The sequence below is a fragment of the Caretta caretta genome, chromosome 8, assembly GCF_965140235.1.
Source record: "Caretta caretta isolate rCarCar2 chromosome 8, rCarCar1.hap1, whole genome shotgun sequence".
NCBI lineage: Eukaryota > Metazoa > Chordata > Testudines > Cheloniidae > Caretta > Caretta caretta.
The window spans coordinates 37,203,207-37,228,629 of record NC_134213.1 but is presented as its reverse complement, the minus strand read 5'-3'; the positions used below and the strand labels follow the sequence as shown (position 1 = coordinate 37,228,629).

The 25,423-nt window shown below is 39.7% G+C and overlaps 1 protein-coding gene across 13 annotated transcripts in view; it reads right to left on the bottom strand.

Annotated features, from left to right (window-relative positions):
* The window catches only part of ANKHD1 (ankyrin repeat and KH domain containing 1), a 213,748-nt gene that overhangs the window by 60,487 nt on the left and 127,838 nt on the right, over nt 1-25,423 (bottom strand). For 8 of the 13 annotated variants that reach the window (XM_048862541.2, XM_048862545.2, XM_048862543.2 and 5 more), the window contains exons 11-15: nt 12,816-12,875; nt 6,446-6,533; nt 5,570-5,697; nt 5,196-5,339; nt 3,410-3,512 (exon numbers count right to left, since the gene is read on the bottom strand). In XM_048862541.2, coding sequence (XP_048718498.1) covers nt 3,410-3,512; nt 5,196-5,339; nt 5,570-5,697; nt 6,446-6,533; nt 12,816-12,875 — 523 coding nt within the window. The remainder of the gene's footprint in view (nt 1-3,409; nt 3,513-5,195; nt 5,340-5,569; nt 5,698-6,445; nt 6,534-12,815; nt 12,876-25,423) is intronic. The other 5 variants (XM_048862544.2, XM_048862553.2, XM_048862554.2 and 2 more) reach the window with 1 other exon arrangement.

Below are 25,423 nucleotides of genomic sequence, written 5' to 3'. Positions count from 1 at the left end.
TCTGGCTGATAAACTTTCATGACAATTTTGCAAGACTGTTCCAGAGAGCAGCGTATCAAGTCACTGCAATTCTGCATCACCACCACACGCATAGCCTGCCATTCATTGTGTAAAAGATCCATGACCACCTAGGATTTCACAGTCATCACTGCAGCATACACCATAGCCAGTGAGGACTTAAGCTGATGCATAGTCAGAGTGTGGGTCCTTCAGCTCCAGATGTACAGTCCCCACCACTGTAGCTAAAGGCAAACCTCCTCTGGTTGTGTCAGTATTCCTTATTACCACTATCTAGTTCCCATTCCATATGGTTGAGGACAGTGGCAGACATCAACCAATGTACTACAGCTCACAAAAACTCTTGTACTTCAACATTTGAAATGACTCATTTGCACCAGGAATTAAAAACTGCAGTTTAAGTTTTATGTGGGTAAATTAGATGAGTAATAGACACCCAAAGAGACTAGAAGTGGTAATATGCAATTTTCTCCCAAATTCTTTGATTTCTAATGCTTTCTTCAAATTAAGTAAAAATGATTGTCTTTCAGCGCACCACCACCTATAAAAATTCAGTCCAAAATATTTCCTCTTCAAAACTTAAACGGGATGAAATTAGGGCTTATAACTCATTTGTGATTGACCTTAATTCGTTTTCTCAAAAAATTTATCTAAATATTTCTAATGCACCTATCACCATATCTGTTAAAAGCTATAGTACGTACTCCTCTGAAGATTGTGGACCCTTCCTTTTTACTCTACTTGATTATTCTTTACATTCTTGCTCATCAGGTTTCTACCCAGACGAAGCATACTTATCTGAACATTTTCCATTTCCTTTTTGCCAGTTCTCACTTTTTTCACCTGTGTTAATTTTCTCCTAAATATTGCTGTTACAATTTGATATTTGTCAAAATAATTTAATTATACAATGGTTATTAGATGTTAAACCTTACTCTTCCTCCTACATCTCTAGCCTGGTAATTTGCCACTGAGACCTAAATCAAACCGCTTTTTAAAGTCCTAGTAAGAGTCCACTTCAAGCCAAAAAGACAGCGAATAATTTGATTTCGCTAGTCCAACATTTAATTTGCTAACTCCTCATTATGAAAAGTGTTGCTATAATATTTGCTGCAAAAGTTTAATACATTGATTATAAAAAATGGGTAGAGCTGGAGTTAGTGGATATACAAATGAGAAAAACAACACCCCTCTCATTTTGAAGTAGCTGGTTTAGAGTTTGTGTAAACCTCATGAGAGACCTGGTCAAAGCTTTTTGGACATAAAAGTCTATTTTCCTATTGCAAGTGAATGTTGTGACCTAAAAGCTTGACCAAGTCACTAAATTTTTCTTCACAGGAATAATGAATATGCCTCTCATTGTACCCTCTACTACAAATGCACTGCCTGCACCCCAGCAAAAGAATCCACACAAAAAATTTTTAATGCAACATTAACGCTACATAATCTGTCAAAAGTTAGGGAGTGAAAATGTTACAGATTAATACACAACTCTTACTCCAGCCCATGCTATACAAGAGCTAAATACTGTATATATGCAGGATAGAATATTTATATGACCACCTACTTATTTAACACAAAACATAATTTTTTCTACAACCTTAGATACACTTAAGAGGTTACACACACTACGTTCATTTTAAAGTATATTTTTTCCCTCAAAGATATTATGTACTTTAGTTTCATCAGAACCTATGAAGAATTTCTCTAAAAATTGCATGTTTTCTTTTGGGGACCCATACACTTCTGAACAACAATACCAGCAACATGCTGCTGCTCAGAGAAATACCTGAGATGCATTGACAATATGCTTCTCTCCCCCTGTCTGCATGTTTTGTATAAACATAACTAATTTTTATTTTCTCATGTGATCTATTCTTAAATTGCATCCAAATTTTAAAATTTCATTTAAAAAGGTTGTGCAGAGAAGTAAAGCCTAAATAGTACTGCTCTGAATCAGTATATTATCAAATTTCTCAGATAATTAAAATGAAAACCAAACTGTCCATCAGATGCAAACATGTGTTTCCATATGCCAATTAAGAGGACTGGTGATGTTTTTACAGAAATATTTATCACTGAAGCACTACTGATCATTAATACTTAATTTAGCTGTAAATTTATCTATGCCGGTATATATTTCTATTTAGACATCATAAATCGTAAGGACAATGCCTCCTAGCTCTGATACTGTGCTTTTCATCATCCAATCTCAAAGTGCTTTATAAAGGAGGTCCCTATTTTACAAATGGTGAAACTGAGTCACAGAGAGGGGACACAACTTGCCCAAAGTCACCCTGCAGACCAGTGGCAAAGCTGGGAAGAAAGCCCAGGTCTCCTGAGTCCCAGTCTGGTTTCAATCCACTAGGCCAGGTCTGCTATACATATTCTAAAGTAGGAGGGAAACAAACTACGATAACATTATTTCTCAAATACAACTTATGTAAAGATAATCAATACATATCACATTTGCACAGAATGGAGAATTAGGGTTGCATATTCAATCTTAGTTTTTCACATTTCTATTCTAGTCAGTTTCCTGTGTTGTGTCTGTCATTGAGGTACTGAGCTCCTTCCTGCACTCAAAAGTTAAACAAGACTAATACCTAGCCAATATGGTTCCCATCTACTGCAACCTTAACATTCCTATTTTGATATTTTAAAATCCTTTCCCAAACCCTCCCTACTTCCCCCCCAAAATAACTCTAGAGCTATTAGGCCTAAATGGCCTCCATCTGGAGCTCTCCACAAGAGATACTTCTCTCTCACTGAACTAGCTTAAACAGAAAAAAAAGATTTCAACACGGAATCCATTTCCAAAAGGATGACCCATGACTTTTGCCATTTAACTATTGAAAACAATACCATTTTCTTTGTGAAAATGAGTTTAGCCTTGCTTAGAATGAAAACCCTGACACAACCATAACAAACTGGGCACTATCCTACAAGTAGCTTTGCAGTTAATTGTTTTGGCAATATGTAACTCATGTCACTAGTTTAAGCAGAAAATGGGCTGATGCAATGACTATATGGAGAAGAATTACAACTATTTTAGAATGATCAGTGTACAGTACTTAGTCTTTGTTAAGTCGCACCCACACTAATACACTGTTCAAATGGAAATTCAATAATTGATCATTTTCTTCAAGTAATTTTTTCAATAAGCATGATCTGTAACCAATGTTAATGTTCTATACTACACAATGAAATAATAAAATATGAATTACACATTACAGAGAACATTGTGCTCCTGTTAGAACTACATCTTGTATTACAAGTGTTTAAGGATTGATAAGTGAGGACTGACCTATACGTTAGTTTCGGAAGTACTATAATAAAGCTTCCCCCAATCCTGCTAAAACAAGATACATTCAAGTGGCCACATACTGACCTTTCTGTACTCCCAAGAGTGGAGGAGAATTCTCTTGAGGAGCTCTATCAGGTTCCTGGGGAGGTACAACCATGGCAAGTGCATGCATTGGTACACGTGGAACCTAAAAAATCAACTCAGAAAGAACTTGTCTCAGTTTTAGTTTTCAATGGATAAGAGTGTAATAACTTAATCCAGAAGCACATTTGTTTGCACACATTCCCTTCCACTCAGCCTCCAACTGTGTGCTGCATGTTATCCCTTAACATACCAAATTCCAAAAGTAACGTTTCATACTAACTGCAAAGTTAACCATCCTCTTTCCCCTCTTCTACCTCCAAAGTGGTTAAGTCACTGCATTTACTTGTTCTTGTACTATCCAATATTCCATACCCAGAAAGATGGGAAATTAAACTGCCTCATGAGTTAGTGAGTCCCAAGGATTTTGAGGAATATAAAGGACCCAGTAGCCACAAAAGAAGTTAGGTTTCAGAGTAGCAGCCGTGTTAGTCTGTATTCGCAAAAAGAAAAGGAGTACTTGTGGCACCTTAGAGACTAACCAATTTATTTGAGCATAAGCTTACGTGAGCTACAGCTCACTTCATCAGATGAAGTTAGAAGTTAGGAAATTATGCACACAGATAACTTGGTATCTGGTACAAGACCACAGATCAGAATTCCATTAGTTACCTCCTTTTCAAATCTTATGCAAGAAAGCGGGCATGTGAAAAACAGTAATGAACTGCGATACAATACTTCGTATTGGAGTTGTAATTCTTCACTTGTTGATCCAAAGTAGTACTTTACTGGCCTATTAGATCCTGCCATCCAAACACTTTTGGGAAAGTGTTTTGTTTTGTTTGTTTGTTTTGTTTTTAAATAGAAGCTATCAAATTTTAAAAAGTGACCACCTCCACTTAATATTAGAGCCATTACTGAGGGCAGACATTGCTCAGTGAAACTTCATCATACACTGTACTTGTATATGTAGTAACTAGTGCAGTCACAGCACTTGTGTGGTTTTCTTTAAATAAAAACTCTTGCCTTTTAAACTACTTTATGTTAAACTTTATGTTGCCAGTTTTTGGAAGTACTTAGAACACAGTATTAGCCTAGACATTATATACGTAGCTTTTGAAACTCTGAATGTAACTGCATTATACGCTTATGCTCAAATAAATTTGTTAGTCTCTAAGGTGCCACAAGTACTCCTTCTCTTTTTGCATTTTATCGGTGTCTTTTCTTCTCCTAACTGTATTCTCTCTATCAACTAATTCTTGGTTCTCTTTGTAGGCTGGGGTTTTCCTGGAATTCTTAGGGAGTTTGGTGGCCAACTCCCACTGAATATCTAGTTCCCTTGGGCCACTTTGAAAATCCCAGGTACATGCAATAAGCTGCCTTTCACTTTACGCAAGATACCAATACTTAAGGAAAACAAGCATCAGTGTTTCCAGTGCATTACCACATGGCTTTATGAGTGCTGAGGCAAGAGGGTAAAGGCTGAGTAACTTCAATCAAGTGCAACAGTCGCCTAGAAATGCTGTATCTGGACTGGCTTATTAGGGAATAGAAATTATTAAAAGTAAGATGGATGATATATGTGTATTTTTCAGGAACTCCTAGGTAAACAAAGCTTCATTCATGCCCCCTTTTGATAAGAGTTTCTAAATATGTAACTTATAAAAATCAATGTCACTAATCTTTTACTTCCACTAAACTTTGTTTGCATAAAAAGACAAGTTTACTAGAAAGGTTTATTTTCTGTTGTGGAAATGTATGTTTAATTACACTTTTCTTTATGTCTTACCTGAGACTGATCCTGAGAAGGTGGTGTGAGCTGAGACATGTCTGCAGTAGGAACTGACAGAACATTGTTTGGGTAATCCAGTAAGTAAGAAACAACATTTGTATGTCCACCCTTTGCAGCTTCAATAAGCATTGTTGAGCCATCCTGGGGTGAAAGTTTGGAGATAGAAAATGCAACAGTAAGGTGAGCTCTTCTATCCTCTGTGCTATATAAAAGTGAAGAGATTTTTCTGTGAAATTAAGTTTAAAGTTGCCCAGCCTTGGCTTTTAATTAAAGTCAACTCTGCAGTACTTTAGTTTCAAGTAATGTATAAGGATAAGCAATTATGGAAGGTGAGTATATTAAAATCACAATGAGTAATTTAAATTGAATACCTTAAGTCGATGAGTAGGATCTGCACCATGAGCCAGGAGGAGCTCAACAACTGCAAGGTGGCCCCCCGCACATGCCAACGACACCACTGTGTGGTCATTATTAGCAGTAGCCCTATTAACATTGGCACCTATGAAGAAAACACCTCATGCAGAATTAGCAGGCATTTCTTCACGTTTAAATTCTAAACAACAAACCTGGTGTATTTTCTGATTTTGAGAGTGTATCTATTATAGAATTTCAGATCCAGGATGCAAGTTAATTACAATAAAAAAATCAGAATGAGGACAACATAATGGCAAAGACATTTCAGAAGTGAAAATAGGATGATTTCTTAGATAAACTGAGTTTGCAGCTAGATTCCTAATCCTTTCGTAAAAAGATGTACAGTAATACTGCAGTGCAAGTGAACAAAGGGAGGGTATCCATACACTTAAAATAACTGTTAGAAGATATATTTTTATATTCCAAGGAAGAATCACAAGTCTGTCATAATAAGGGGCTATATTTATTTTTTAAACCAGGAGTACTTCCGGGCAACAGTTGACTGCAAAACATTTTTAGAATAAAGTGTTAAGAAATACTATCTAACCACGTACTGACTGACATTTTTGCCTTATTAATCTCCACAATTCCTTGGAAAGTATTTTCAGTAACAAAGTATTTCTGTACTCAAAAGTGAGCAATCACCTGTATAATGTGAGTTAACTGAAATAAAAATCATCCCACCACAAATGAGCATTTACCACATACCCCCATAAACCTAATACAGGACATAAGGAAAAACTCTATTCTAGTAGGTATTAAAGCCATAAACATAAAAGTTTAACAGAACTGTTAAGTGACATTTCAGACACAAGTTGGTACTAATATTTTACCTTTGCTAATAAGAAACTGTACAGTGCATAAATGACCAGCTCTTGCAGCCTTCATTAGCGGTGTTCTTCCACCTTCAGATTCATGCTCCTGTTATAAAAAGGGTATTAAGAAAAGTGCTATACATACTGGCAAAACATATCAACCAAGAGTTTTAGTGGCTGAAATTTTCATCTTCAGGATTCAGACTGCTCTATTAATTTTAATGAATATTCTATATAAATCCCCACCAGTGTATTTTCAGCAAATTTCTCGAAAAGGTCCAAATGAATCTACTTGGTTAGTGAATTACATTGGAAAAGGTCACTAAGACCACACCGCCACCCTCACAATTTCATAGATCTCACTGGAAAGTTTCCTGACTTCTAGCTTTGTTCAGTTTCATTACTTCCAAACAAATCATTTGCACCAAATTTTCTCCAATACACACTGTTCAAAAGGCTGCCATTTCTCAGAAAAAGAACGCTGAGAATACAATCATATGGTGATACAAGAATGGAGGAATCTCTTAGTTAAACCACCATACGGTGAATAGCCTATATCTGAATCTTCTAAATTGTAACATGTTGAAATGGGATTCTTATCACTCACAAATAAGACAAAAATCAATTATATGCAATAAATACTGAATCAAATAGCCTTATGAGCCATAATGAGAGGATAACTGGTCTCTGAAAAGAAGAATTAGAGAACATGAAGTTGAAAAGACAACAGAAGAACAATCTGAATGTCAATGGTGAGACATTCTCTTCAGGGCCAACACACACTGTCCCTGAAAACTGAAGTTTAACATAAGCAGCCCAAGTTAAAGCATGAGTGACATGAAAGATTGTGGAAAAGAGACACTGTAGATACTCAGAAAACTGACAAGAGAGGTGAATGTAGAAGTTAGTAATCAACCCTTTCTATACTTGAGATAATACAAGCCATGTGGGAAAAGAACCAGCCAGTTACACAGGAATGACTGACAACAGATAAAGAGTGCTGTCAAGTGAAGGGGACCCACCCCACACCGCAAGGGGATTAAGTGTCCTGTCCATGATAGTGTGTATATGTGCCCTTCAAAATAAAACTCAGTAATGTGTTAGGGACTTTATTTAAACAGTTTATAGGGAAATAATCTCTATTTCACTGTTTAACTTCATTATTCTCTGACTATCTGATAGCAGAGATGATTAAAAACAATAGGAGTACCTTCTTGTTCTTGTTCTATTTACTGAGATTGAGAAGGCTTAATGCTGGATTTGTGACAGTTGAATCCAAACCTGCCTATCTCCTTCAATTGGACAAAAATCCTGCACATGCTGATTGCTAAGTTGCAGGTGTCTACTGAAAGTTAACCATTTGGTTATGCATTTGAGAAGTGGAATCTTTAGTGATGGCGAATCCAAATCTGTTGAGAAGTTTAGTGGTCCAAATCAATCCTATGCTATTATGAAGAGTCTAAACTGTGCTGGTCTCCTCTCATCACTTGAAAAAGGGCATAAGCAGTCTGGCATAGATTCTTCTTATGAGACAATAGTTTATTGTACATTGTTTTAAGATGCATGTTTGTTCTCTGTGTGCTGCGTCTTGATCCTCTAACTTATTTTGCATGATACTATTGCTGCATATATAGAATCCATGTGCAATACTATGCAGCAAGAGAGGAAGCCATAGAGATTTGATCCTCAAGTCAGAAAACACCTGAACTCCCTCCAACTACCAGAGTCAATTTATAAACAGATTTACTCAGTCCTTTATTATTCAGACAGAGACACTGAGTTCCACAGAGTTTATTGTGGAAGGCTGTTTTCCATGAGACCTTAACAATCAAGGTAATACGTGCTCTGCATGAATATGCAAGGACCAATATTATATTCTTTAAGATTTAGGGTTTGCCCTTGCCTCAATTTTTCCCTCCTGCAACTGTTATGCAATTAGCTGCTGCCCCTCCATTCTACATACAGAACTCATTTGATTTGTACTGTGTGAAGAGATTTTAAAATGCACTTTGGGATGCAGTGCACTACGTATTAAAATACACAAAACTTGAATATATGAGCAGAAACGGTTGTCCAAACTCAATTCCTGATGCAAGGTTTCAAAATTCCCATACTACGAGAATCAAAGAACTGAGAAATAAATAAGTTGAGTTAGAAAAACCCAGTTAACTTCAAGACAGTGCAAGTTTGTGTCCTGTAGTATATTCAAGTGTTTTGTTTAGTTTTAGATGGCTAGCAATAGGACTATTAGTACTTTGCTTGGGAGTCTAAGGGTATGTCTACACTACGAAATTAGGTCAAATTTGTAGAAGTCAGTTTTTTAGAAATCATTTTTATATATTGGAGTGTGTGTGTCCCCACAGAAAATGCTCTAAGTGCATTAACTTGGTGGAGTGCTTCCACAGTACCCAGGCAAGCATCGACTTCTGGAGTGTTGCACTGTGGGTAGCTATCTCACAGTTCCTGCAGTCTCCGGAAATAAGATTCAGAAGTTCGCGTTTCTTTTCCTGTCTACTTGGCCAGTGCATCTGAGTTGAGAGCGCTGTCCAGAGCGGTCAAAATGGAGCACTCTGGGATAGCTCCCGGAGGCCAATACCATCGAATTGTGTCCACAGTACCCCAAATTCGACCCGGCAAGGCCGATTTAAGCGCTAATCCACTTGTCAGGGGTGGAGTAAGGAAATCGACTTTAAGAGCCCTTTAAGTCGAAAACAAGGGCTTCATTGTGTGGACGGGTGCAGGTTTACATCGATTTAACGCTGCTAAATTCGACCTAAAGTCTTAGTGTAGACAAGGGCTTACAGATCTCACTGCTGGGGAAACTTCTTGATGTCCATTCTAAGTTTTCCTTTACTTAAATTTCATGCAATTATTCTACATATACAACGGTTTGATTAATCCCCACTTCCTCAAGCAATGAAATCCTGATCCTCCTTGGTGTTTACAAACTTCAAATACTTGTAGCACTGAACAAACAGATACCTTCCATCTGGCCAAACTACTCGTTTTATCTATTGTATTTCTTCAATAGACTCTCCTTACTCATTTCGGTCACTCTTCCCATTTGACTCCACTTGAACATCTTTTCTATCAGAAAACCCAACACTGCAAGCACTATTTTATTTTTTAACTTAATGAAGTTATAAGATGCCAGCCATCTGTAGAGACTGCAGTCTTCTATTTAGCCATAGCAAAGGTATAGCAGCAGCAGAAGCATTGCCCATGTGGTCCCCAACATATGGGTCAAGACAGAACAGAGAATGGTCACCTCCAGAGGAAAGAAGGCAATCTACATTCTATGCCCTTTCAGTCCCTAGTCTTACTTCTGAGATTGCCAAATGTGTGTGTCTGATTGCTGTGGTTTGTGATAGACACCCATCCAGAAATGGAAGAGCTCTGTCTACTTGGAAGCTTGTCTCTCACCAACAGAAGTTGGTCCAATAAAAGATATTACCTCATGCACAATGATTCACTAATATCTTGACACCGACATGGCTACAATGCTGCATTCTATTTGGAGTAAGACATGGGCTATCAGGGAGCTTACATAAACTATAACAGTTTCAATAACAATAGCCTGTTTATTTTGATACAAGGCTTCAAATATTGAAGCCCAAAGTAACTGCCTCAAGAATGAATCCTAACTTCAAAGGGAGGTGAATTTGTATAGGCTACAAATAACTATCAGATAACAGCTCCAATAAGTCATTACTCCCACTGGACAAATCCATACTTTGGTAAGTAAAGAGAAAGAGGGATGCAATCAGAAGTGTCTTATTTGAACCTTAAGCAACATACAATGAAGTAAAACAAATGGGTAAAATCACATAAATATCCTACTGGAAAGGCAAAACAGGTATTTTTTAAAATGAGAAAAGTAACAAGAATTCAAACAGAACAAAATAGCATGACAAGATACAGAGCATGAGGCGGCTAGGGTTCTCACATATGCTAGAAATAACAGACCTACATTAGTTTTATTCCACAAAACTAGCTCAAAGGATGTAAAAAAGCCCTCCTGAAATTGATTATAACACACAGCATTTACTTTAGCTTTTCCATCTTGAGGTGTCCCAGTGATGAATACTAGACAAAGTAATGCCAAAGATGACACTCCTTAAGAGAATCTTCTCAGAAAAGTGTTGCAGAATTGCCAATGCAGCACCTAGAGTGGGCCAAACTTTAACAGTCAGCACACACTGATGCTTGGTAAATCTACAGTGAGACCCCTGTAGCTAGATTTATAGATTTCAAACCTCAACACTGGCTTTCATTACCAATGTCTATTAACAGAGCAGGCTTTAGCATGACCAGACAAAAATAAAGAGAAATTATGAGTTATTTTTCTGTAGATTCTCAACCTACTTTTGTCAGGAGCAGTTATACAACTGAATTAGTCAAAAAATCCATCTTATATAATTCATTTTAATATTTTTGGAGCAAGAAGCCATGGGGATAGACATGAAGGTAGGTAAAAATATTAACCAAGATAGAAGCCGGATAGCATCTCTGGAAGGAATTTTGGGTGCACATTCAAAAATCACCTCATTTCTTTATAATCTGTTGTAGAAAGGATCAGTAATGAGCAGCCGAAACACACAGCTTCTACAAGTAAAGCTACTGCCACAAACAGACAGTCTCTGAAAAATGTAAGGTCTTAAGAATCAATTTAGAAGAGAATAGGGATGTGGGGTTTTTTGATTATTATTTCAGCACATTGCTCCACTATGGGCTGGGATGTGAAGTATTACCAAACCACTTCACTGGTGACTGAGCTGTCATTTCATACTTTAAAAAAGCCAACACAGCATTTTGTGTGAACTCTACAGGAAGTGATCTACTGGCCAGTAAAACCTTGTCTACACCAGATACTTCAGAGTTATCTAGATATAGGTTGAAAAACTGTGGTGTATTAGCAGTAAACTCCAAGGACTTGGAAACAATAAGCATTATTGTTGCTGATATCACCCTTATCCTTGATTCTCATAAGAGCCTAAGAAATTGAGGATGAAGTGAGGTTTTATATCAAGTGTCTAACAGGGCCAATATAAATTCCAAATCAAGACTTTGTGATTTCAATAATTTGGTAAAATAATTTTGTTAGCCTTCTGAAAAAAGATATCCTTGACTAGCCAATCATTAAAATAACGAAACACATCCACATTTAGACTTTAGCTATGTTATAACAGATTAGACCACCAGCAGGGACCAATGTGATAAACTAGTCTGATCTCCCATGTAATAAAGGCGGTGACTTCCTTGAATTAATTCCTTTTTTGAACTAGAACATTTATTTTAGAAAAACATCTAATCTTAATTCAAAAAATTCCCTGGTAAGTCACCCTCACTTAAAAATTTGCACACTGATTTAACTTCCAGCCATTGGATCTTATTCTATCTTTGCTAGACTGAAAAGGTCATTATCAAATTTTTGTTCCCCACATAGGTACTTCTAGACTAATTAAGTCACCCTTTCACCTTCTCTTTATTAAGCTAAACAGACCATTGTCTTATAGTGATAGACTTTCTCTTGGCTCTTACTTGAACACTCTACAATTTAATTATTCCTGGATAAATATGAAACAAATATTCTCTCAAGAGCTCAAATGGACTGCTGTGTTCAAACTTCAAAGAGATATACTATCCATCATTAGACATAACATGTTTGTTAAAAGATTTGGATTTTATTCTGGGTCTGATAAGGAATGTAACCAGATTTCTCTTGAATTCTTTTGTAACAAGACCCTTTGATTTATGACAGTTCTAATTCCCGTGAAAATGCTAAAAACTCAAGTACTCTGAGTGCAAATATTTCACTGCACTGTTATGAAGAATTTCTAAGTAAAGCTATTTTGAATATTTTCTTTCCCTTCCCACACCCCGCTGAAAATTTGGAGTGAGTTTTTTATTAAATTTTATTCCCCTTTTTATAGTATTCTCCAGACTAAACTCTGATCACAAAACTCAAAGTTATAAAAAAAGTCAGTAACATGTCCTTTATAGACAAATTTCATGAGGTGGATACAAACAGATTAAAACCCAAATGGATTTCTGGTTAAGAGAACTGAAGACTATGAGACCCTATAGAGATATGGTGATCCTATTATTTGTAAAGAATTTATTTCGGCCATTATTTGTGAAAAGCTGGTTTAATAAGATGACCCTTTCCTATACAGGGCGGGAATAGGGCAGTAATTAAGAAAGGGATTAGAAATCAATCCAAAGGACTTCAGAGAAAGAAACCAAAAAAGTAGAGCAATGATGGAGATTCAATATGCTACATAGCAAGTCTTTGCACCTGTGATGAAATCTAGATGCCGTAAGCCATGCTTGCCGTGAGCATCTATTTTTGAGATTTTAGCTTACAAGCATCAAAGGCCAACCTCACCTGATGCTTGGCCGTCTCTATGCCCTCCAAAATAGTCTTCTTTAAGTCCTCCTGCTTGTCCTGCGGAAGGAAAAAGAAGAACTCACGGATCTTATTCTACAAATAAAATTAATACTTGGCCATGAAGACCTGGTGATTACAATTTCAGTTGGTCAGCATCACCAGCTGAATTAGCCTGAGGAGGACAAAACTAGTCTTTAAACCAAGTAATGCAATTCTTCATCATCATAACCTCAACCTAAGCCACCAGACTCATGTGGATAGTGGAAGTTATACACGATATCCACTGGTGCAAAATACCAGATGTTTTCTTGGTCACACCCAGTGAGGAAGAGGGGGATTTCACCACATATTCTGCACCATTTGAATAAGGACAGACTGACCTAGCACAACCAAAAATATGACCGCAATTATTCAGTTTCAGTGTTTTGGGCACACTCTTGTAGTTCTTTTGTTAAAGAGAGACAACATGAACATTCTTACTAATAAACTTGGATCTTCTATCATCTTCCCCAGATAGTCTAGAACCAGCACCAAGAAAACACGATTACTTTTCAGTCCCTCCCACTGAGAGCAACATATTAATCTCCCTCACAGTATAACGCAAAGCCTTACTTACAACCTACACAATGTTAGCAAGAATTCAGGTTGACATATATACAAAGGTTAAGTGTGCAGTGTGATGTATCTAAGGAAAACAAGATTTATATTAAGGATTTGCTTTATGGCGAGAGGGAAATTAATGTGTAGTATGTTCTCTCATCAATTCGAAGCAAAAAGAATTTCCCGGTGAAGGTGCAGAATCTATCAGTGAAAACTTGTGTAAGCACTAGGGTATGATTAAGAGGTGTCCCTTACCTTGGTATTTCCTTACCCTTTAGGGTTTGAGTTGAGTGGCTATCAGTTAACCAACTCTACTCCCTTTTAAACATGGTGTTTATAGAATTTCCTATTTTTTTAAAAAGTTTTTAGATTCAGTTTTTAAATTAAAGTACCATGGTTTGGAGGAAGCGTGGGTGTTTGAGATGAAAAGGATGGATGGATGTTATGCTACTGTATATGTGGGGGACCCTTGCAGGTCTCTTTTTATCCTCCTGAAATCCAGCACAAAAGTGTCCACGTTCCTGGGGATCCTCCCTAGTGCTGCACCTGGTTCCCCAGGGCCAGCTGCAGCTCGTCAGAACAGTGTAGTCTCTACTGAAGGCGCAGAACTACACAGGCTACAGAGACCACAGCAATGCAGCTTGTATCTTCTCCTCCCCAGAAATCTTGGCTGCTGCTCCCTAACTCTCCTTACTAAATCATAAAGAATATTGGCCAGCATCTTCTCTGAGGGCAACCTATGACTTCAGTCCCATTGGAAATGAGAATCAGGTTGGTGTTGGTCCTGCTTTGAGCAGGGGATTGGACTAGATGACCTCCTGAGGTCTCTTCCAACCCTAATATTCTATGAGTCAAGAGGCTGGCTCTCAAGTGTACTGCATTTCAGCTAAATCAAGCTCTGAGTTTAGGAGAAGAGATCTCAGACAAAATGCACTTTTAGCTTAGAGGAAGGTAAACTGAGTTAGGAGCCAGGAGATAAAAATCTCATTTGCCACTCACTACTGTTTGTATTTCTGCTATTTTTAGGCCTTAATTTTGAACCAGCAGGTCTCTCACCCACCTCTCAGGAAATACACAATCAAGCTGTGACACTGAGTAGCTTTCCCAGACTTGAAGGAGCAGCTTTGCATAAACTCAGAAGCTTGCCTCGCTGACCAACAGAAATTGGTACAATAAAAGATTATCTCACTCACCTTGTCTTGCTAATATTCTGGGACCAACATGGCTATAACACTGCAAGCAACAATGGAGGATATTCAGTTCTGCCATTTGAAATGGAAACTTTACAACATGAAGAAAAAAGAAAAACTTAACAGTGATGTCTACTTCCCAAGCAAATGCAAGAAAGAAAACATCTCCAGAGGACTCAGCATCTATAACCCTCTAACCACGACATACAACTCCAAATATGTTGAACAGCTCTGTAGAAGGGCTCCAAAAAAATTGAGGAACCATCTCCTGCAACTCTCATACTCCATAAGAGATCACCTCAAACAAGAAAATCATCACACACACACACACACAGATGGTGGAGGAGGGGCGAAAACAGGAAACCTACCTGTAGGTCATGCAAGAAACCAAAAACAGCTATTACAAAAATCTGATGACAACCATCTAACACAAAAGCAAAGTGGAACCAATTGCAACAACTTCGCAAACCACAGAACACCACCTCTGGGAGAAACCACGGCACCAGGACCCATCACATGGACATCCCATGACATCCCAACATCAATTTATTAAGACTACCTGTAACCGGAGCCGAATTACCTGTACTCTCCAAGGGACTGAACTTCTACCCCATCACAGAAGCTAATATCATACTAACATGTAGAGAACAAGAATTCTTTCACTGATTTCAGCTCAAAGAATTCTTTCACAACAATATCACCCAGAACTACCACCTCCCCATCAACAGTCATAAGAAAAAAGAATAATCTGACAACACCCCACCACAGACAAAACCACGAAAATCCTTGATCATTACAATGATTGACTAAAATCCCTAATCACCATATCCACCATACACTCCCACCACCACTGCCGAGAGGACAGCTATAGGGTCCCTGAAATCCAACCACCAGGCAGCAATTAAATCAGCAGACAATGGGGATGCCATCACTGTCCTCAACTGTGATAACTATGCTAACAAAGCTGACAACTCTGACACCACCTACTATAAAGAACTCAGAGACAACCCAGGAATCTAAGGCGATCATCAAATCCTTCCCTGCTCAACTCTTAACTACGTTGTCCCCCACAAACTTTCTATATGCTTTCCAAAATACACAAAACAAGGGAATCCAGGAGACCCATCATCTCTAGCCATGGCGCTCTTAATGAAGCAATATCAGGACTCATAGAAACCATCCTCAAGCTACTGACCACATAAAGAGTCAGCTTCCTCCAGCACACAACCAGCGTCCTCCAGAAACTCTATAACATTAACAACGTCCCTCAGAACACCATCCTTGCCACCATGGATGTCACCACCCTATATACTAACATCTCTTACAGCGATGGCACTGCTGCCTGGCTTGAATATCTACAAGACAATGGACAATATCCATCTCAAACACATTGCCAAACTCATCCATTTCATCCTCACCTATAACAATTTTACATTCAACCAACACCTTGTACAAACAATGAGAACAGCCATGGATACCATAATGGCTCCCCAGCATGCCAGCCTTTCTTCATGGGCCACCTTGAGGAAGAATTCCTGGACAAATGCACCACAAAACCAGTGCTGTACCTGAAATACATCAATGATGCTTTTATCTTCTGGACAGGTGAGCTAAACTTCCTTACAGATTTTCACCACAACTCTAACCACCACTACCCATCCATTCATTCAGTTCTCTTGAAAGCACTCCTATATCAGCATCAAACTTCCTGGAAACCATGATCAGCTTCAACAATGGAACCTTAAAGACAGCTATTTACAGGAAACCCACAGATCACCACACTTACTTTCACAGATCCAGTAGCGACCCCAAACACACCAAGAAATTGAGTATCTACAGTCAAGCACTCTGATACCAGAGAATATGCACCAAGGAGCAAGTCCAGGATACACAGCTTATCACACTTAAAACACCCTCCAACAAAAAAAGACATTCCACCAGAGTAGATTGCAGCATGGAACAGGCCATTCAAATACCTCAGAGCACCTGCTTCAATATGGAAAAAGCCCTCCAACCACAGCCCCCTAGTTGTCACCTACCACCCCACACTGGAACCCATATGGTGTATCATTAAGCAATTACAACCCATATTCGATGTGGACCACATCTCTCTGAAGGCCAGAAGAGGTGGCTTGAAACAACCCCCGCCCCCAATTTCTCCAGTTCCATCAGAAGCAGCAGCAAGCTCCCCAAAAATCAGGCCATACCAACTCAAAGCAGAACCAAATCCTATTGTAACAGAAGCAAAATCTGCTGACTTATCTCTCCTGCTACGACAACCAATATTGTGCCACAACACAGGTTTCAAGATCCATAGGTCCTACACATATCTATCACAACATGTGGTGTACCTCACCCAGTGCACTAAAGGTACATATCTATGCTGGAATAAAAGACCCGTGGCAAAGCCACAGCTGGCCTGGGTGAGCTCTCTCAGGCGCATGGGGCTAAAAACTGCTGTGCAGACATTTGGGCTTGGCCTAGAGCCCAGGCTCTGGAGCCATCCCTGCTTGTGGAGTCCCAGAGCCTAGTCGCCTACACAGCAATTTTACAGCTCAGCAAGCTGAAGTCAGCTGACATGGGCCAGCCACGGGTGTTTACTTGCTGTGTAGATGTACCCTCAATTCCCCAATAATTATGTGGGTGAAACAGGACAATCACCATGAATTCACACTGAAAAATTACAGAAGACAATTACATCATATTACCTGTGGGTGAATATTTTTCACAAAACGATCACTCCATATCTGACTTCTCAATCCTCAGCCTCAAAGGAAATCTGCACACCTTCAAAACACTAGCCTGGGAGCTTGCTAGACACTAAAAATCATGGACTTAAAAGACAGATTTGTGGCTTATTACAACAATCTGTAACCCACTAACCCCTCTTTTTGTCCTGTGACTGCAGAGGTTTCAACTGGCCGCTTTACCTTGAATGGTCTCTTCCAAAACGGGTTAACTGCTTATCCTAAATAGTCTGTTCCACCTTATATTTTGCTGACACTGACTACCTTTCCCAGATCTGAAGAGCTGTGTGTAAGCTTGAAAGCTAGTCTTTCACCAACAGAAGTTGGTCCAATAAAAAATATTACCTCACATACCTTGTTTCTCAAGTATCACACAGGTAATTTTACAGATAAGATAACAGAGGTTGCCAAAGGTCACTTTTAGCAGCATCAGGCACAGAACCCAATCTCATCCATAGAATTTTTCATGTGTCACATTTTGGTGGCTTGTGTCACATATTTGAAGATTAAAAGAATCTTGAGGGCATGCAGACACACTGCTGCTCAGAATAAAATCTGCCCAATCTAAGTGCTTAGCTAGGCCATCTATAACCACTACTTTAACCATTAGATCTCACTCCTCTCCTAGAGGTGGAAGTAAAATCCAGGAGTCTATTTCCAGCATTCTATTACTTCTGAGCTAATAACTGTGAAACCCAGTGGGTATTGTCCCCTCTCCAGTGGGTGGTACAAAGAGAAGAGCTACTACTGGAGCTCAAGCGGTAGAGGTCTCAACTAGTGACCTGAAAGTCCAGAGCTCAAACTCTGCTGATGATACGTATGGGTTGGTTGCAAGTGACAAAATACAAGAATTAAATTTTCTTTTAAAAAAATATTGACTCCTCAGCAAGAAAGTATCTTTACAGGTGGCATAACACTCAGCAAATAACAGGTACTACATTTTGGTCATTTGTCACATTGTGTTTGCTTATCACAAACTGGCAAGTGTGTGGTCCGATCACTTTAGTGAAACATCTGTGGCTTCAGTAATGTGAACAGCCCCCATCTTTATTAGGGTCATCTTTCCTCTCTCTCACCATGAAGTAGTGACCTTTTTTACTGAGGGCATAAGGAAGCTTCAACATTGGATAGTTTCAGATTCACTGTAAACGATGCAAAATGTCAGCTTTTTTAGTAAGAGAAAACTGAATGTACTGGAATGATAAGCCAATTTATTATTTTTTTCCCCTAATTACACCCCAATCTCTTCAAAGTTACATTCAAAGTAGTGGTAATGAGTTAACTACACGGAAAACTTAAGGATAAATGGAGGTTACTTACTTGTACCTGGAGGTTCTTTGAGATGTGTAGTCTTTATCTTTATTCCACACGTGGGTAGAGCATGTGTAGAGCCCTGCAAATCTGCAGCTATCTGTGGACCATGTTTGCGTATAACAGATGGATGCGGATACAAGTTTTATATCTAGAGCCTTGCAAATCTGTGGGTACCTGCTTGATATCTATGGACCATAGATTCATAGGATTGGAAGGGACCTCGAGAGGTCATCTAGTTCAGTCCCCTACACTTATGGCAAGACTAAGTATTATCTTCTAGACCATCCCTGACAGGGGTTTGTTTAACCTATGCTTAAAAATCTCTGATGGAGATTCTACAACTTCCCTATGGAATTTACTCCAGTGCTTAACCACTCTGACAGTTAGGAAGTTTTTCCTAATGTTTAGCCTAAACCTCCCTTGCTGCAATTTAAGCCCTTTGTTTTTTGTCCTATCCTCAGAGGTTAAGAACCATTCTTCTCCCTCCTACATGTAGCAACCTTTTATGTAATTGAAAACTGCTATGTCCCCTCTCAGTCTTCTCTTTTCCAGAATAAACAAACCCAATTTTTCAATTTTCCCTCACAGGTCATATTTTCTAGACCTTTAATTATTTCTGTTGCTCTTCTCTGGACTTTCTCCACATCTTTCCTGAGATGTGGCACCAAGAACTGGACACAATACTCCAGTTGAGACCTAATCAGTGCAGAGCAGAGCAGAAGAATTACTTCTTGTGTCTTGCTTACAACTCTCCTGCTAATACATCCCAAAATCAGATTCGCTTTTTCCCCCCAAACAGTTACACTCTTGACTCATATTTAGCTTGTGGTCGGTCCACTATGACCCCCAGATCCCTTTCTGCCGTACTTCTTCCTAGGCAGTCACTTCCCATTTTGCATGTGTGCAACTGATTGTTCCTTCCTAAGTGGAGTACTTTGCATTTGTCCTTATTTAATTTAATTCTATTTACTTCAGACCATTTCTCCAGTTTGTCCAAATCATTTTGAATTTTAATCCTATCCGCCAAAGCACTTGCAATCCCTTCAGCTTGGTATCATCCTCAAACTTTATAAATGTACTTTCTAGGCCATTAGCTAAATCATTAATGAAGATATTGAACAGAACTGGACCCAGACTGATCCCTGCAGGACCCCGCTCGTTATACCCTTCCAGCATGACTGTGAACCACTGATAACTACTCTCTGGGAATGGTTTTCCAACCAGTTTTGCACCCACCTTATAGTAGCTCCACCTACATTGCATTTCCCTTGTTTGTTTATGAGAAGGTTATGTGAGAGAGCATCAAAAGGTTTACTAAGGTAAAGATATACCACGTCTAACATTTTCACCCTATCCAAAGGCTTGTTAGCCTGTCAAAGAAAGCTATCAGGTTGGTTTGACAGGATTTCTTCTTAACAAATCCATGGTGACTGTTACTTATCACATTATCTTCTAGATGTTTGAAAACTGATCGCTTAATTATTTGCTCCATTATCCTCCCTGGTACTGAATTAAGTTGACAGGTCTGTAATTTCCCTGGTTGTCCTTTTTTTTATATTTATAAAGATTGGCACTATATTTGCCCTTTTCCAGTCTTCTGGAAGCTCTCCCACCTTCCATGATTTTTCAGAGATAATCGCTAATGGCTCAGATATCTCCTCAGTCAGCTCCTTGATGCATTTTATTGGGCCCTGGCAACTTGAAGATTTCTAACTTATCTAAGTAATTTTTAACTTGTTCCTTCCCTATTTTAGCCTCTCATCCTACCTCATTTTCACTGGCATTCACTATGTTAGACGTCAAATCACCACCAACCTTCTTGGTGAAAACTGAAGCAAAGAAGTCATTAAGCACCTCTGCCATTTCCACATTTTCTGTTATTGTCGCCCCCTGCCCACATATTGAGTAACAGGCTTACCCTGTCTTTGGTCTTCCTTTTGCTTCTAATGTATTTGTAGAATGTTTTCTTGTTACCCTTTTTCTCTAGCTAATTTGATCTCGTTTTGTGCCTTGGCCTTTCTAATTTTGTCCCTACAAACTTGTTATTTGTTGATATTCATCCTTTGTAATTTGACCTAGTTTACATTTTTTGTAGGACTCTTTTTTGAGTTTTAGATCACTGAAGATCTCTTGGTAAGCCAGGGTGATCTCTTGCCAGACTTCCCATCTTTCCTATGTAATGGGATAGTTTGATCTTGTGCCCTTAATGTCTCTGAAACACTGCCTACTGTCTTCAATTGTTTTTCCCTTTAGACTTGCTTCCCATGGGATCTTACCTACCAACTCCCTGAGTTTGCTAAAGTCTGCCTTCTTAAAATCCACTGTCTTTATTTTGCTGTTCTCCCTCCTACCATTCCTTAAAATCATGAACTCTACCATTTCATAATCACTTTCACCCAAGTTGCCTTCCACTTTCAAATTCTCAACCAGTTGCTCCCTATCTGTCAAAAATCAAATCTAGAACAGCCTCTCCCCTAGTACCTTTCTCCACCTTCTGAAATAAAAAAATTGTCTCTAATACTTTGCAAGAACTTGTTGGATAATCTGTGCCTTGCTGTGTTATTTTCCCCAACCGATGTCTGAGTAGTTGAAGTCCCCCATCACCACCAAATCCTATGCTTTGGATGATTTTGTTAGTTGTTCAAAGAAAGCCTCATCCACCTCTTCTTCCTGGTTAGGTGGTCTGCAGTAGACCCCTATCATGACATCACCCTTGGTTTTTTTTTGTTTTTTTTTTTAACCCCTTTTAACCTTACCCAGATACTTTCAACAAGTCTGTCTCCTATTTCCATCTCAACCTCAACCCAAATCTATACGTTTTTAATATACAAAGGCAACACCTCCCTTTTTTCCCCTGCCTGTCCTTCCTGAGCAAGCTGTACTCTTCTATACCAATATTCCAGTCATGTGTATTATCCCTCCAAGTCTGTGATGCCAACTACGTCGTAGCTGTATTTACGAACATTTTGAGTTCTTCCTGCTTATTCACCATACTTCTTGCATTAGTATACAGACATCTAAGACATGGATTTGATTTCCCCCACCCCAGTTCGGTCTTCTCTCCTTTATCCCTACTATAAGAGCACATGCTCTCCCCAAATTCCGACCATGTTTGCGGATTGGATGTGGATACAAATTTTGTATCCATACAGGGCTCTAAAATGCAGGCCACGCGCCTGAGACCAGAGATTTGTAGCAAGTAGCTTACACTGGTCTGTGCATGCGCTGTTGCTCTCCTTTTGCTCCAAAATGAGGACATAAAGGGCGGTATGGACCAATGCCTCTCCAGTTTTCTTACCATGAATCAAATAGGATCCAAACCAGAGGGGAAGGAGGGCAGGTAGTGGAATACAAATAAGAACCACGCATCTCAAAGAACCTCAAGTTATGGGTAAGCAACCTCCATTTCTTCGGTGCTGGTCTATATGTGGGCTCCACATATGGGTGATTGGTAAGCAGTATTCAAGTAAGAGCAGGGTGCAAGATGCAATTGGTATGGAAGTCTATAACACTGCTGTCCCGACAGCTGCATATACTGAGGAAGACTGGATTAGGGTGTAATGCCCCATAAAGGTGTGGATAGAGCTCCAGATAGCCACTTTACAAATGTCTGGTATTGGAACTTCTCCAAGAGATGCCATTGAGATTGCTTGTGCTCTGGTCAATTGGGCCTTCACCCTGTCTGGGGAGAAATATGTGGCAAATAATAAGAGTGATGCAGAGATTCCACTTAGTCTCTCTGGACCGATAACACTTGCCCTCGTAATAGCTCTACTATCGCTGACAAAAAGACAGAGTTTTCCTAATTGGCTTTGTTCTCTGCAGATAAAAGGCCAGGACCTGTCTGACACTGAGTGAATGAATAGGTTGGTTCGTGTGAAACTCTGAATTATCTTGGAGATGAATTTTGGATGGAGATTAAGGGAGACCTTTTTTCTAATAAATACGGAGTATGCTGGGTCTGCCATGAGTGCTCCTAGTTAGCTCACCTGTCTGGCTGATGTGATGGCAATTAAAACCTTCATGGAGAAGCGTGACATGGAACATGTGGCCATTGGTTCGAAACATGGTCTGGTAAGAATTGGGAGTACAAAGTGAGGTCCCATTGTGGCATAGGTTTCATCACTGGTGGGAAGGTTCTAATGAGGCCGTTCAAGAACTGAATTGTGGTAGGTAAGTAAGTGTGGCAGGATGAGAGGATGCAAGGCACTGACTGCTGCTGGATGGAGTTTCAACAAGCTAACAGAAAGCCCTGACAGTTTGAGGCACAGAAGATAATCTAAAATGACAGGGACATCTGCTGATTCTGGTGATAACTGATTTCTTTGTGACCAGGTAGAGAAATGCCTCCATTTAGCTAAATAGCATTTCTAGTGGAAATTTTTCTGCTGGGATAAAAGGATCATTCAGATGGCCTTCGAACATAAAAGTTCCAGAACTGATGCCCATCCAAATACCAGGCCGTGAGATGAAGAGGGTCTTGGCTGGGATGTCTGGTCCTGCACTTGCCCTGAATGAACAGATATGGAAAAGGTTGAATATAGATGGAAGGATGGGCTGATATTTGTAGAAGGTTTGGAAATCAAAACTGTCTGGGCCAATCGGGTGCAACGAGAATAACCCTGGTCCTGTCATTGTGAATTCTGCGGAGAACCTGAGGTAGAAGGGGATGGGAGTACCTCAGACAGTTCATCCAGGATAACAGAAGGCCATCATCCCTGGAGTCTTGCCCTACTGATGTTCTCGAACAGCAGAGACTGAATTTCTTGTTTGGCAGGCAAATAGGTCCAAAGATGGTGCTCCCCACTGGGTGAAGATTTCAGTCAAGACAGAATTATGTATTTCCCATTTGTGGTCTACGGAGAAATGCCTGCTGAGATAGTTCGCCAGAGTATTTTGCACACCTCGTAGGTATGTCACTGAGAGTGTGATGTGGTTCTTCATGAACCAGTTCCATAAATTCACTGTCTCCATACAAACATGAAGAGATCTCGCTCCACCCTTTTAGTTTATATAAAAAAATATACTGTCATGTTGTCTGACAGAACTGCAGGTGTGTGAGGAATGTGTTTCAGGCTACGGGAACTGCCCTCAACTCCAGGAGATTGATATATGTTCTGGCCTCCCATGGGGACCATGTGCCTTGTGCAGTGATTGTCCATATGTGCTCCCCATCCTATGCATCTGTGATTATGGTTGTGTTGGAGGTGGATGGAAGAAAGAGGACTTGCACTTGGATCCAGTTTCATCCACCATACCAGAGAGGCTCTGGCTTGTGGTGGAATCATTACCTATGTATTCATATTGTCCTTGTCCAGTGAGTAAACAAACTGAAGCCAGGCCTGCAGACAATGGATGTGGGGTCCGGTGAACAGCATTATGTATGTACATGGAGCCAAGTGGCCTAGCAGGGAAGGTGCAAGGTCTGAGGGTGACTTGGTTTATCAGGCTGTTCATAGCTGGAAAATTATCTGTAGGGAGGTAGGCTTTTCCAGATCATTAGTCTAGGATTGATCCTATGAAATCTATAGTCCTCGTGGGAGTCCAAGTGTTCTTTGTTCAAACAGAATCTCATTGTTGCCAGAATGTGGAGTAAGATAATAGGGTTGCCAACTGGACCTCTTGGCTTGATCTGCCCCATTAATAGCCGGTCATCAAAATACAGAAAGATGGTGTAGCCACCGTGTCTTATCTAGGCCTCCAGAGAAAAGACTAATAAGACCCTGGGTGACACCGCCAGCCTAAATCAAAGTACTCTGAATTGGACGTGCTCTTGTCCTACAACAAATTTAAGAACTCTTCTGTGGGAATGCTGAGTATCCACATGAAAATGGCATCTTTCAAGTCGAGGGCCACAAACCATGTATTAAGAATGGCCATACTGGGTCAGACCAAAAGGTCTAGACTGTCTTCCAACAGTGGCCAATGCCGGGTGCTTCAGAGGGAATGAACAGAACAGGTAATCAAGTGATCTGTCCTGTCATCTATTTCCAGTTTCTGGCAAACAGAGGCTAGGGACACCTCTCATTCTCCTCCAGGGATGGAATTACTATGATGCAAAATTCTGATTTGCTAATAAAAATGTTTAGTTGGTGTAGATCAAGAATTGGTCTCCCTCTTTTTTTTTTTTAAACTATGAAGTATGGGAAGGGGAACCCTATCCCTTGGTGTTAGGGTGGCACCTGCTCTACAGCCCTTTTCTGAAAGAGTTCACTTCTTGATGAAGGATCCCCTTGTGAGATTAGAGCCTTAGAAGGGGCCAGGAAAAAGGGTTTGTGGTGCGGAGGTGAGAAACAACTATGTAGCTGGAGTGGATGATGTCTAATAACCACTTGTCTGTTATTGCCCTCCAGTTGTGTGCAGAATGGGTAAGGCAGCCCCCAAATATTTCGGGGGGAAAATATGGCATGGCATCAATAGCTGTATGCAGTCCTTGAACGTCTCATTAAAAGAAATCCTTGGACAGAGAGAGAGCTGGGTAGTGGTTGTAGAGGCGGAGGAAGCCAAAACCTGTGGCTTTGAACGCTCTGTCGCTTGCATGGTGGTTTGTAAGGGCAGTAGTGATAGAATGACCTGGGGGGAGGTCTGGGCCTCTGGGTCTGCTTGTGGTGTTTCTTTTGGGGGTTGGGGTGTAAACACCTAGGGAGCAGAGGGTTGTGCTAGAGTCCTTAAGAGTATAGTGACTGTCTTCTCACTGAAGAGATTAGACTCAAAGGGCAAAATTGTTGATATTGTGGACCTCTCTGGGGAACCC